Source organism: Corvus kubaryi, unplaced genomic scaffold (assembly GCF_017639235.1).
Source record: "Corvus kubaryi isolate FWS band 111438036 unplaced genomic scaffold, C.kubaryi_AGA036_p1.0 37398, whole genome shotgun sequence".
NCBI classification, from domain to species: Eukaryota; Metazoa; Chordata; class Aves; order Passeriformes; family Corvidae; genus Corvus; species Corvus kubaryi.
In genome coordinates, this window is record NW_024581137.1 from 30,278,758 (window position 1) to 30,292,067 (window position 13,310).

Below are 13,310 nucleotides of genomic sequence, written 5' to 3' on the forward strand. Positions count from 1 at the left end.
GTCTAATTGGTTTTGCATATGTCTTTTTACTCTAAAATGGGTCAGCTATATTAAAGACATATAAATAAATGCTACTTCTTTCTATCTCACATTTTCCAGACAATTGTATTTCAGTGCTGAGTATAAATTCACATAGTAATCAATAGACTTGGAATTCATAAGACTGACAAACCACTCAGCAAAATTACAAAACTATGAATAATAAATTTTTTGGTTTTCAGTTATTACATGTTCTTGTTATGAATGTGTGTGGGAGAACAACTTTACAATAAACCCATTCAAGGCCTGTTTGGAAACCTAATACCATCAGAAAGTGGCCTTTACCATTGTTGCAGCCTTTTGGAAGATACTCCAGCTCTCACCCTGTGTGGATGCAGAGAAGTCACTCCTCATGCTCCAGTTGCTCAGTATTTTAGCATGGCTCATAGCCTGATGAGCGCAGTAATGCAAATTGATCCAGTTCCTCATCTGTGGATTCGAATCAGCCCTGTGAGAAAGTTCCACAGAAAGCTGCTAGTTACAGATAGGACAAACCTATTCATCTAAATTAGATAATTGTGTGGGTTTAGTTAATGAAGAGCTCATGGTTGTCTATTCAAAAATACAGTGTCTGTGTTCAGACTTGTTTGGTTCTTCACTTTTGTCTCTATTCCTAAATGCATTTACATAAAACTGTAGGCTGCAATAAGCTTTTTTGAATCTATAGGTAGCTCATTCATTTCTTTTTCTCCTGTTAAAGGCAGGTGGAGGTGCTTTTAAGTACATTTTTTAAGGAGTTAGCTTCTCCTTTGTTCAAAAAGTCTGTTCTCTGATAGTGTCATTATGGTATCAGTAGTAAATCTCCTTAGAGACTAATCTTGTGGTATCTGACAGTATTTTCTTTAACAATCATAAGACTCAGTGCCATATTCCAGGTTGTCTGTAATAATCTCTCCTCAGGTTCTGTTATCTGTCATCACTACAGATGTGCCTATAATTATTCTATAAGATTATCTTGTTGCTGAGCTATTTTACTCATTTGGACATAATTTTTTTTTATAGTGTAATATTTGTTCTCATAGCTGAAAAAACCAGTGGATTTCTTTCAGGCTTTCAGGCTGTATTTTTGACGTGTGTCCTCCTATAGACTTCAGTAACATTATTTTGTGAGTAAGGGTTTGTAAGATTAGTTCGTATGTCACATATATGTATATGCATATATATGAATTGTCAGAACTGTGTCTACACTTCTGTAATCATGTTTCCTTTCACTTTCTTGCTCTAATGATTATAATGATAATACACTTATTTTCCATATTTCTGTATGACTCAGTAGTTAAGTATGAAGGCTTACACAAAATAGAAAAAGCAGTGGGTTTTTATAGCACTGCTGAAATAATGATATGGCTGATGTATAACTGCAAAAAGCTTCTATTCTGAGAAAGCTTGAAGGATGTAAAAATGGGATAATTTCAATAAATGTGGAAGGATTCATTATGAGTTAATTTAAGAGTAGACAATAATTAAAAGAGCTAGCACAGCAAAATATTTCAAGTAATTAAACTAAAACTAGAGATAAACGTACTATTACCTAGATTAATTAGTCATCAAAAAAGCCTCTTTGATTCTTAATGAACAATTGAAAATGGTGACATTCTTACATTTAAATAGGTAGGGATTGATTCTTATTGTCACAAAGGGGCACTTTATCTTGGGCAGACACCTAACATTTTTAAATACCTCTGTCAATTAGTTTGGAGAAAAAAGGGAGGATTGCTCACTTTTTAGCTGCTAAAGTATTAGTCTCTATTTCACAAATAATGGGACAAGAAAGCAGAAAGGTCAGACACTGATTCTTTTGGAAGTGCAATACATGAGTTGCAGAGAAGTAAATGAGACATGGTAGAATCAAACTCTAGTGTATAATACAGGCAGCAAAATTACCATAACACTTTTCTCTGAAGAGTTTTAGGCAAGGTGTGGCTTAGATACAGTAGTTCTTTTTCTGAATTTGTGGCTTTCTTAAAAGCTCAGACTTGCTGATTTCTCATGGTTTGATCAAGTAAAACCACTTTCTTCCTCTTGTTCTTTCCTAGACGGATTCATACATTGTCCGTCTTGCTGGTGGCTTCTAAGTGGGGAGCAGAAGCCTACATGGCTAAGCTAAGAGATCACCACCTAGAGCAGATCTAACTTCTTATCCTTATGCTTTAGAAATATTTTATCTTCCACATTGGACTTGCCTTCAACAGTTTTAAAGCTTCTCTGGTTTGAAGGAATGCTCAGACAATCAACAAGAGCACCTTTGTAGAAACTGTCAGGCCAAAGCTGTTGTTCTGTCTGGGGAATGTACTGGCTAGGAGAGCAGCTTGGCTTTTAGTGCAAGAACACTGGCAATTTAGTTTGATCACTGAGCTGATGTAGAAAAAGGTGTCTGGTGTCTAGGTAGCAATCAATACATAAAACCCAAAAAATGTGGGGGATTGGATGTAAATGAAAGGTCTCGATGAACAATGGGGTGGAGAGGGATTGCCCAGAGGAAGAATGGTCAGTGGCTGTTCAAGTAGCCTGATGAGGGTCTTGAAGTGAACATCATTCAGATGTCTTGTGAGGAGAATGCCCTTTTGATTGTCTGTTGGGAAAATTACCACTTTTATAGAGGTACTCTTTCCCAAAGCACTTTCCCAAAGATTTTGCAGACATCAGTGTTCATCTGCTTGCTTCCCTTGTTGATAGACAGATGTTTTTTTCGTTTCATAGCAAAAAGGCTATGACAGAAGGGGCAGGCACTGACTGCAGGTTGCAAACAGGTGCAGCTATGAATGAGATGGACGGAGATGTCCTTAAAATAAGCAAATAAACCAGTGAGCTATAAGCTTAACTGAGAGTGCTTTTGCTGATTAATTGAGCAATGAATAACCATTAAATCCAGGGGGGTTGCAGTCATATATGTGCTGTTCTGCTGTTTACTTACCAGCTGTATCTATCTGCTATTCACTTTCCACTTACATTTGTTTACTGTGTTTTAACAGGACTAATTTATCCCATTTAAGAAATACTTCAGTAATACTTCAAAAGGTAAAATTGGAGAAATGTGTTGAACAGTGCCAGTATAAAGGCTTCAAACCAGCTATGTAACCTGTCCTGAGCAAAAACATAGACTTTTGATCAAGTATATCTATGAAAGGATCTTTGGATATCAGTATGTATAGGCAAAAAATGGAAGGTACGAATAAATACTGAACAGTTACTGAACAGTGTCATAAGCCACATCCTAATGTAATTTAGCTGATGTAAATACAATTCTGGGTCAAATCAATGTATAATATAAATTTGCATAAGTGTTTTCTTTGACTTCAGAGTTACACTGGGGATAACTGTGGCCCCAAAATGCAAAATCAAATCCTTATTATGAGAGTCAGCCTACTGTCTGGTGGAAGAAAAAAATCTTTCTAGAAAATGCATAGGATATATGTATTTTATATATCCTCTTCAATGTCTGTGTATGTATATTCATCTTCATACAAATGCACACTTCTGTGAGTGATCTCTTTTCAGTGGTAAATAGTCTCTGCTTTCATAACTAGGATTATTGTCCTGATCACTAAATTTCTGCTGAAAATGGGAAGATGGGGAGCATTAGTGCATGCTTTCACTTTTTTATAGTTTGAAATCCAGAAAAAAATTGGTTGTGAACATTTTTAGTGTTTAGGCATTCACTACATGTGTTGCCAAGGTTTATTGAAAGCAGCTGGATGCCTGCCTCTGTCCTTCCCCTTTCTTGGAACTGCTGCCAGAACAGGTAGTCAGAAATGGAAAGTAGAGAAATATTTGAGCATCTGTGCTCTCTCTCTCAGGAAAACAGCTGTGGCTTCCATAGGAAGCACTCATTTTTTCCCATCAGCAAAGACTCTGAATACCCTTGGGTCCAGTTTTGGCACAGCAAGCCAAGTAGGATGCAGTTTATGGCTTAAAACTTATGAGAGAAGTCATTCAGGCAGTCCCATCCCTGGCAGAACATTGAGAGAAATTCCCCAGGCTGCAAGCCACATGTGGGTCTCTGACCTTTTATTAGCTCACCATGGGAGAGGTTAACAATTGTTGAGACTTCAGTCCTCCCTTTGACATACAAATACAACAATACCAAGTTGCCTTTCCAAGATGAGCATATTTAGGGCACAACATGCTTTTTGATGCAGGGTTCAGTGTAGCAGGGGAAACACCCCAAAACAAAAACCCAACCAAAAATTTGCTATAAAAATGAAGCCTGGTATTTTTTCCAGCATTCTGCCATCGTTCATATTATTGTGATTTGTGACTTTTTAAAACCGATACAATCATGAGACAGAAACAAATTCTCACCATTTTTAGCTCTTCATGTGGTCAGTGTCATGATTTATGGAACTCAGATTGCTCAATAGCTGGAGCGACATAAGAAATGTGTGCAATTATCTGATTTTTAAGGAAGCCTGTTATGTTTATACAAGTACTTTATTTTTGAGATTAAAAAAAACCAAAAAAGGATCCATAATTATGGATATGAGGGTTGTCTGAGAAAAAAAACACAGAGGGCCAAATCCACGACTTTTTGAAAGATTTTTGTCTTCTCAGAAATTACTGTAGTAAATGCAACTGTGTTGGATTTTAGCAAAACAGGGTTTGGAAAGTAATTATTTTTTTGTGAAACAGACTCATTGCCTGTTTTGCAGCTAAGAAACTGCAAAGATTAAATGTCTTGCTCTATGCTGCATAACCTATGGCAAAGAATGCAGATTGAATAGGCCAGTGTCCCAGGCTTTTACCATAACTACTTGATTACTCTTTCAGTATTAAAAGCAAATGATTTTTACTATGCAATCCCATGGCTTTAGTGTAGAGTATGCTGAGCGTAAAATAGGAGCAAATTAGCTCATGCTTCTGCCATGAGGCTTTGCAGCTATTGTCAGAAGAGGCAATGCAAGCTGATCTCTAAATATAATAGTCCTATGACTTCTCTGATGGGAAGCAGGTTCAGCCCCATTCAGTGCCAGAAACTGGGGAGAAGAAGCATCAGATTCTGCTTTTGATACTTTTACTAACGTGACAACCACATCCGAGATTGAAATCAGTGAAGTCTTGCACAAGGTTGGTTATTGAAAAAGAATAGTTGCTAAGTCATGATTTCTCCCTGTGCTAAGCAGTCATATCTTTATTAACCACTGTTGGCAAAGTTGATCTGAGGAAAAGTTATATAGAGTTGGAGAGTCCTTTTGTATTCATTGTGAATAAACAGAAATACCAGACTGGCCGAGATCCTGCACTGGAGAAAGATCAAGTACCGCTACACGATAGACACGTGCCTGTCTAACCATTCACATGCAGACCAGCTTCCTTACGTAGCTGATTCCAATGCTATGCCATCCTCATAGCCATCCGTTATCTAACGAAAATTTTAGTTGCAAAAGATACTAGTTTTGTTTCCATTACCCTAAGCCCTAGCTTATCATCTTTTCTTTTTGTATTAGTCTTTTACATGTCAAAAGATTGATCTTATTCCCCTCCTGGGTATTTTTGTTTGTTTGTTTGTTTTCTCAAGAATGCACAGCAGAATTGCTTCAAGCTTTCCTACAGGTCCACCTTTTATAATTCTTGTAGTCTACTTCATGACTACATCCATCTTATCTATGCTTTCCTTGAAGACTTCACCATCTTTCAGTAGGCTTGATCAATACATTAAATGCTTCTTTTATATGCCTCATATATATACGTTATATAATAGTTATATATAAATGCTTCTGTAAATATCTTTCACATTGATACTGACATCTTTTTGTATCAGCACTCTTTGAGACGTTTTCTTTGTGAACTACTCTAACTCCAGTTTTTTTCTGATGTACTCCTCCTTAATGATTATTCTTCACAGGATATTTGTGTATTTGGTTTCTCTCTAGTATCTGCCATCTCTACTCAATTACATGTTTTCTTCAGTATCTCCAGATTTTTAAAAAACTATTATGCATCTCACATATTCCAGGAAAAGAGAGATATTTCTTTTTTTAATTTTTTAAAATATTTTAGAATATGTTATAAATGCCTGCTTTTTCATCAAAATTCTTATTTCTCATTCATTTTGTGATATAATCTTTGATTCTTCCTTTCTGGATGTTTCTTCTCGAACTCAGTTCTGCACCCTCCATACAGAAGTTTCATTTGGACCATAGCCCCTAGTTTTCCTAGTAAAAAGTTACATAGATTACTTCCATTAATTTTTTTTCTCTAACCCAACTGAACAGTACAACCATATTCTCTTGACATAATAAGTGGGAATATGAATGAGTTAGCTCATTTGAATACATCTGTGGTTAATGTCAGTAACAACTTCTTTTTTATAACTGAAAGATGATGAGTTTTTGGAATGAATGGGAGTTTCCCCAGACAAGAATAGGAGCAACAAACCACCACACAGGGAGAGTCTTGAGAGCAGGGAAGAGAGACACCAACAGCCAGGACATCTACTTTTCTATGTAAAGGGATGGACGGAGGGCTGGATCAACCTCAGCAAATTTTTCTTCTCCTTGAACTTAAAGACAGTCACAGTTTACTGTCTTTGGCCTCAAAAGAGGGTTGGTGAGCTGGATGGCTGTGTTCTATCTTTAACTTGGATATGCATCTTCTATGGCAAGATTTTTCCTTTATGTTATTAATGAATATTGACCCACTTGCTTCATTCAGAAATTGGGGGTATTTTGGTTGTTGATTTGGTTTGATTTTTTTGGTGCTGAGAACAGCCTTCTCTGTTCTCCATTTTTCAATTAAAGGATTAATTTCTCCTTACAACATGTTGGCTTTAAGAGCAATCTTCATCTAGAGTGACTTTTAGCCTTGATCTTCCCCTGTCTGTCTTGAATACTTCTCCGGTGTTTGTCCGCTGTACTGGAAATCCCTTCTGCTTGTCACTCAATTGTTTTATCCGTCTCTGCACATTCTTAATCCTTTCTTTCACGTCTGCCATTAGTCACAGTAGCCAGCTTTTCCCCATCATGTCTTTTCAACATCTGCAGCAAAGTTTTTCCCGTCAGTGATCTAATGTCTGTGGGTTATAATTAAAGGCTGGGATTACTTTTTTAATATTTTTTCCCCACACACAATGGAAAAATTTCCATTTTGGAGCTCATAGCTAGTCAACCTTCTCTCAAGAGGATATTTAGTATACCAGTGAGTGGAGATTGCTTTGCAGCACCTTTGTCAGAGCTCTCCAGGCTGACAGAGTGCTCTTGATTCTCTTCACCACCTGCAGGCAGTACAGCCACACTCTGAAATGCAGGCATCCATATAGAAACATGCATATAGAATATTTTATGTCTGCTAATGATGGAGAGATTAGACGCTGGATTACTTCAGTATAGGATTGCGTTAAACTGAAATAAAAATGAAAGGATTGAAGAGATTGAATTACCTATTTATTGAATTATCTCTGTCAATGCCTCTTTGGAAAATGTTACACAGCCAGGTTCTATCCTGTCCAAATTCTGCAATGTTATGTTTAGCAATTTTCCTTCCATGTTCAAGCTACTTTTTTTTTTTTTTTTTCTGTAGCTGTAATTTTCCTGTATTTTCAAACAAGGATGAATGCATGAAGGAGAGCTCCCTCCTGCAATGGTCCTTTAAATGAATTTGTCCCATCTTTTAAGTAAAACTTTCTTCAATGCAGGATTAAGCAGTATGGTACCTAAACATTTCTTAAAGCCATGACCATATAAAAATATACCCTTACTCTTATATATATGTATAGCCTTTCTCACTTAGAATACTGAATTTAAAAGGATTCAATTCTTTAAGCCTAAGAGAACAATATAAATTTGATAAAACATAAGATCTGTGCAGTAATCTATCAGTTAAAGTAAAATGAGCTTAATATTTTTTTTTAATAAGGAAGATTAAACTATTCTTTACATATAAATTAAATAATATCTTGTGAAGTGAAATGCTTCTTTGCAGATGTCTGTTTTACCCTCCAAGTTGTGTTTGAGCTAGAAGTGATGCAGTGGGGTGTATGCAATTATGCTGCAGCTTCTGACATGCATGAATGTAAATGAGATGTTTCATCCCAATGGATACAACTCCTGTTTAAATGTTTAAGATAATAAACTCAACAACTTTAGCCAAACTGAGACATGATTATCTCAAATATTTAATTTCTGCAATGAATGACTATTAATAACTCTCTCAATCTCATTTGGCCTGTTAGCCTGCAACAGATTAAACTGGTATAGTTTACTGGTTAAGTTTTTCATCTTTTTTTCCCATCAGTTTTGTTAACTTTTCTGAAAACCTTATTTTTACTTGTTGATTTATCATATAATAATTGAGACAATTTCCATGGCTTTTGTGTCTCGAATTTGGGGTTAAATTGAGGCTGAAAAAAATCATAACATTTAAAATACAAAAAGAGACATTCAGAATTAAGGTCTTCTGAAACTGTTGATCTTTGAACTTGTTTTTCAGAACTGTTTTGTCAGAAATAAAACTAAAGCAGTATGAAAGAAACTCTAAAATACTGTTATGCTATAGAATGTGTAACAAATTGTAAATTTTGTTCACATGTTTTACAAAATTTTTAAGATCAGGTGATAATTGCTAATTTCTAAACACTAAATTTCTTCTTTTGGAAATTAGTTGCAAAACAGCGACACAGGCTTAGTTCAGAAGTTATTTTTAAATGTTTTTAAATTATAAAAAGGATTTTTCTGTTTAACATGGTTTTACTTTGAGGTCAACTTGAAATAGATAAACATTTTAGGATGATCTAGAAATTTAAAGATGGAATTAGGTAACACTGTGGAAAGTATTCTCAGATGTTTCAATAAAATACTATAAGACAAATTTTATACTGAAGAGATGCAGAGTTCATATACATGTTAATGTGAGCGATGTTGATACTGCCTTCAGCTTGCATTAGCTCATCACAAGGTGAAGATTTAATAATTATTAACATATTTTGGAATTTCTATTCATATGACTGACAGGAAAGCTTCCCACTTCAGTAACTTTTTTTGTCTTTTGGGGAATGAGGTAAAATCTTCCTAATCCTAGTGCTTAGATTGTGAATTATTCTGTGACTCAAGAGAGAAGGTATTGCATAGGTAACAGTTCAACAGGATACATTTATCTACACAAATGATTTGAGAGGCAGTGGGCTGGTTTCTCCTGAGTGAAGGACGTGATGCCAGATAACATGCTGCTTGCACATAAGCCATTTTAGGTCTAAATATAACTGCAATAGCACTGCCTGTGTAAAAATCCCCATGTATTTAACTGAGGAATGTGACTTACTAGCTTGTGTGCAATGCCAGGAAAGACAGAGTCAAGCTGGTGCTGTGCAGAGATTTAGCAGCTTATGTGCTTGCTAGCTCAGGCATCTCTGCAGTGCACTTGATTTCGTACTGGGGATGTGTCCAGCTGTGAAATAGATATTCTTTCTCCAGATCTTTCTTTGTCTTTCCTGGGTAGGTAATATAAGCCTTTTAAGGTATGTGGGCTTTTGCAGCCTGTGTTTTCATGCATTATCTAGCTTTAGAGTCTCAGACCATATTTTAATAAAAGAAGGAATGTTTAAAACATATAACAGAATAAAATGGAGATGTATATATCTCTTCCCTATTGTTTTTTCATTATTTGTTAATAGCGAAGCATAAAACCAATGAGATATGTCATAAAAGAATATGTCATTGTGGTGAACTAACAATGTGCTTTGAGGGTGTTGAAGATACTTGGCTAAATCCTGTGTGTGTCCCATTTTCTCATAGAGTCATAGAATAGTTAGGCTTGGAAGGGACCTTTAAAGATAGTCTGGTTCCACCTTGTCTGCATTGAGCAGGGACATCAAATACTTTGTTCTAGGTCAGGGGCATGCTGTGAAGCCACTATTATTGTAGTTGTCCCTGTTCCCTGGTATCCACAGTTCCTTCACAAAAAAAAAAAAAAAAAAAAAAAATCAGTTTCCCACTTTCTTCTGCATATATTTCCAAGTATAAGGTAGTCAACACACAGAGGAGGAGGAGGAACCTTCCTGTTTCCTAGTTTCCCTTTCCATCTGTTATTATTGCAACTTTTTTGATAGTGCAATCTTCTTGAACTGTGCACTGTACAAGATTAGTGATTCCTGGATTTGCTGTTGATGTCATGGCATTTCTCTACTAGCCTCAGACTGCTCATCTCCAAACTTTGTACTGAGAATAAAGATCCATGCATTTGTTATCCAACTCCTGACTTCCAGAAATAGTAAACCTCTTTCCTGCCTTCTGAAACATAGATTTTCTGTCTCTGTGTATTTCAGAACCTGTAACATCCCTCTGTAGAGAAATGGGGGGAAAAATGGTATTTGTGAAAAATGCATCATTTGGGTACTTTTGAAATCTGGAGTAGTTTGTTCAACCATTTTGTTATTGATATTGGCAATTTTTTAACCTTTGTATCAGTTTGTGATCTCCATCCTTAGCTGGAAAGGACAGTGACATTACCCAGACACAGCCTTCTCAAAGTCTAAAACTCACATTATCATTACTATTGATGGTATGAAATTATGTCTTGTGCCTGTGAAGAAGCCATGTCCAAATTTGTATATAAAGAATATAGAAAGAGCCTTAATCATGTTTGTTTTGTAGTATCAGTTCAACAACTCTAACATCACACTGACAATTCTCAGCATCACATTAAGAGGACTAGTTGTTTATCATATTTGCCAGTACAAGGTTCACTTTATGATGTGAACAGCAAACTTAATGAATTATATGGATGTGCTGATCTTACTGAGCCCTCTCCAGAGCTAAGAATACATTATCCAGCACAGAGGTGTTCAGAGAATTCAATATAATAAACATGCCCATTCATATGGTGTTGTACCCCAGAAGTTGCTAATAACGGTTGCAGATTGCCTCTGCAGCAGAATTTGGAGTGAACATGCCTGGCCAGACTCTGCGAAATGTCAGAGAATCATTGAATGATTTAGGTTGGAAAGGATCTGAGGTGGTGTGGCTCGAGACTTTTCCCCCTCCTTAAAGCAGAACTATCTTTGGACATTTGTCTACATTTTTAGACCAATGTCTAAACCCTTCTAATTCTATCCAGATGAAATCTACAGGAGGAAAGACAACATGTCTAGGCATCTCAGATATACAAAGACATTACCAAAATGAAAATGGCAGAAAACAACATTAGTGTTCAGTAACAAAGCTAATCATGCAGAAGTGGGTGCCTGAATTTAGCTAATGATTTTAAAGTACTTTACAGCCTAATAAACTTCAATTGCTCCAGTGGGAATTTCCTGTGAAGAGCAGACTCAGTCCTGCAGTCAATCCATTAGTTAAGCCATCTTTGTTCTTGTGAATAATGTTATTTGCATTTCTGTAGACTTATTCAGGGAGAGAACATGGGCTGTATGGAAATAGACTGTATGAAAGGAGGGAATATAAATATTTGTACTCTTCCAGCAGTTTAAAGGACAATCTATAATTAATCTGTAGTTACTCGAACAGGTAAATGTAACAAGTGTTTATATTAAGGTGACAAAAAGTTTGCATTTAACTATAGGGTTGTGAGAAGTTCTGCTTTTAGGCTTGTTCCATATATGACTACTGTCCACAGTAATTTTTCACTTTAAGACAGAAGTGAAACTATTGTTCATATGTCATATTGTTTGTGGGGGAACTTTTTTCAGTGTAAAAAAAGAAAAAGGTATACTACTTAATTCTCTCTTTTTATTTCAAAACTGGCTGAAATATGAAACTGATATGTGAATACTTTTATCAAAGGAAAAATATTAGTGGGTTTGGGCAATATAAGAAGGACTGAGAATTTCTGTGACAATAATTTAGAAAGTGAAATAACCCAAAACCGAACAACCAAGAAAAAAACCTAACCTGTTAGCATATGAGAGTGTTGAGTAGAAAATACAAAATATCTGCACATAGGATTCAGGAAATATGTTTTCCCAAGGGCATTAGAAAAATACTGGTCAACTATAGTTGAACTTGCCTGGTGGAATGCTCTGCTTCCTGCTGCCCACACTATTGTCTGCTCAGAGTTCTGGCACGTATCGTCTCAGCTTTCCATTCCTGACATCACCTGATTGCACAATTCATTCAAGTGGGTCAAGCCTTGTGACTCTGAAATATGTAGCAGCAATCAAAAGAAACTGAACTCCAACCTACACAGCAAGTTTCTGCTTGGTAGCCCCATACAGCTGGCTCTGTTCAGGGCAGGGCAGCATTACAGCAGTAGAGGCAGCCAGAACTGCTCTCACGCAAGCGAGGATGTGGCCCCTTAATTTTTTATCCTGATGTTTGGGTTTTTCTTAACCGCGCCGCTCCGCAGAACCTTGCAGCATTATTGTTTCCTGAATGCGTTATTTCCATCAGGTACTGGCAGTCCTGACATTGATAGGCAGTGAATCAATACTTTTGTAGAATTGTGAAGCCAAACTAGTTTTGCAGATCCACAGTGTGCAGTATGTGGTTTTCTATTCTGGATATAATAACTGCAATTTGAAATACTCCCCCACAAGCATTGATTGCATGCTTTAGGAAATTCACAATAAAGAATTTAATTAACAAAGAAGAAACTGCATCACTTCATTTAAAAACGGGAAATTCACCTGAGATATTTTGTTCATTTTCAGGCTCTAATAGCAATAACCATCTTTAGCTGAGGACATTTCCTGGGGTTTAATGGCCCATGGCTGTGCTTCTTCAGGTGATCATCATCATCTCCCAACAGTCATTAATCCCCTACAAATACCCTGCACCTCAGTCATTAAATGTGCTTCTTCTGAAAATGAAATAGTTCTATATTTAATGCATCTTCCAGGAATAGGAGGGAAATTTCTGAGGTGAGGAATGAAAGAAGTTTATTAATGTGTCAAAGAAGTACTAATTATGACAAGTGGATAAGTTCTGTTTCTGGAGATAGCATGACAAAGAATTTTTCCACAGTTATGAAGAGAATGTTATGTGTAAGTCCTTGTTTTATGTACATCATGATTTACACTCATCTCAATTGCATAACAGCCAAATCAGAAATACAGATAGTTATTTGTAGTTAGATTTCTTCTGCAGAGCATCTCAGCATAGAACTATCTCACAAAAGAAGCAGACTGTGTGACTGCAGTATTGCTTAAAAAGACTTTCCATATCTGTAAAAATAGAGCTATGCAGGTTTATTAGGTATTTGTGATAATGAAAGAAAATAAAAAGAATTTATATCTTTCATACCTGAAGTCTGAAACTCTTACAAAAAATCTTTTGGTGAGAATTTTATGAGTCTTTCTTACAAATAGGACTATGACTACAGCACCA

The 13,310-nt window shown here is 36.2% G+C and overlaps 1 protein-coding gene across 4 annotated transcripts in view; it reads left to right on the forward strand.

The window, feature by feature from the left end:
* The window catches only part of AGMO (alkylglycerol monooxygenase), a 224,095-nt gene that overhangs the window by 177,011 nt on the left and 33,774 nt on the right, over positions 1 to 13,310 (forward strand). The window contains exon 13 of one of the 4 annotated variants that reach the window (XM_042044461.1): positions 3,012 to 3,057. The exons of 2 other annotated variants lie outside the window; for them this stretch is intronic. In XM_042044461.1, coding sequence (XP_041900395.1) covers positions 3,012 to 3,017 — 6 coding nt within the window. In that variant the 3' untranslated portion in view covers positions 3,018 to 3,057. Of the gene's footprint in view, positions 1 to 3,011; positions 3,058 to 12,634; positions 12,709 to 13,310 lie in introns of all 4 variants that reach the window. One more of the 4 variants, XM_042044460.1, reaches the window with a different exon arrangement.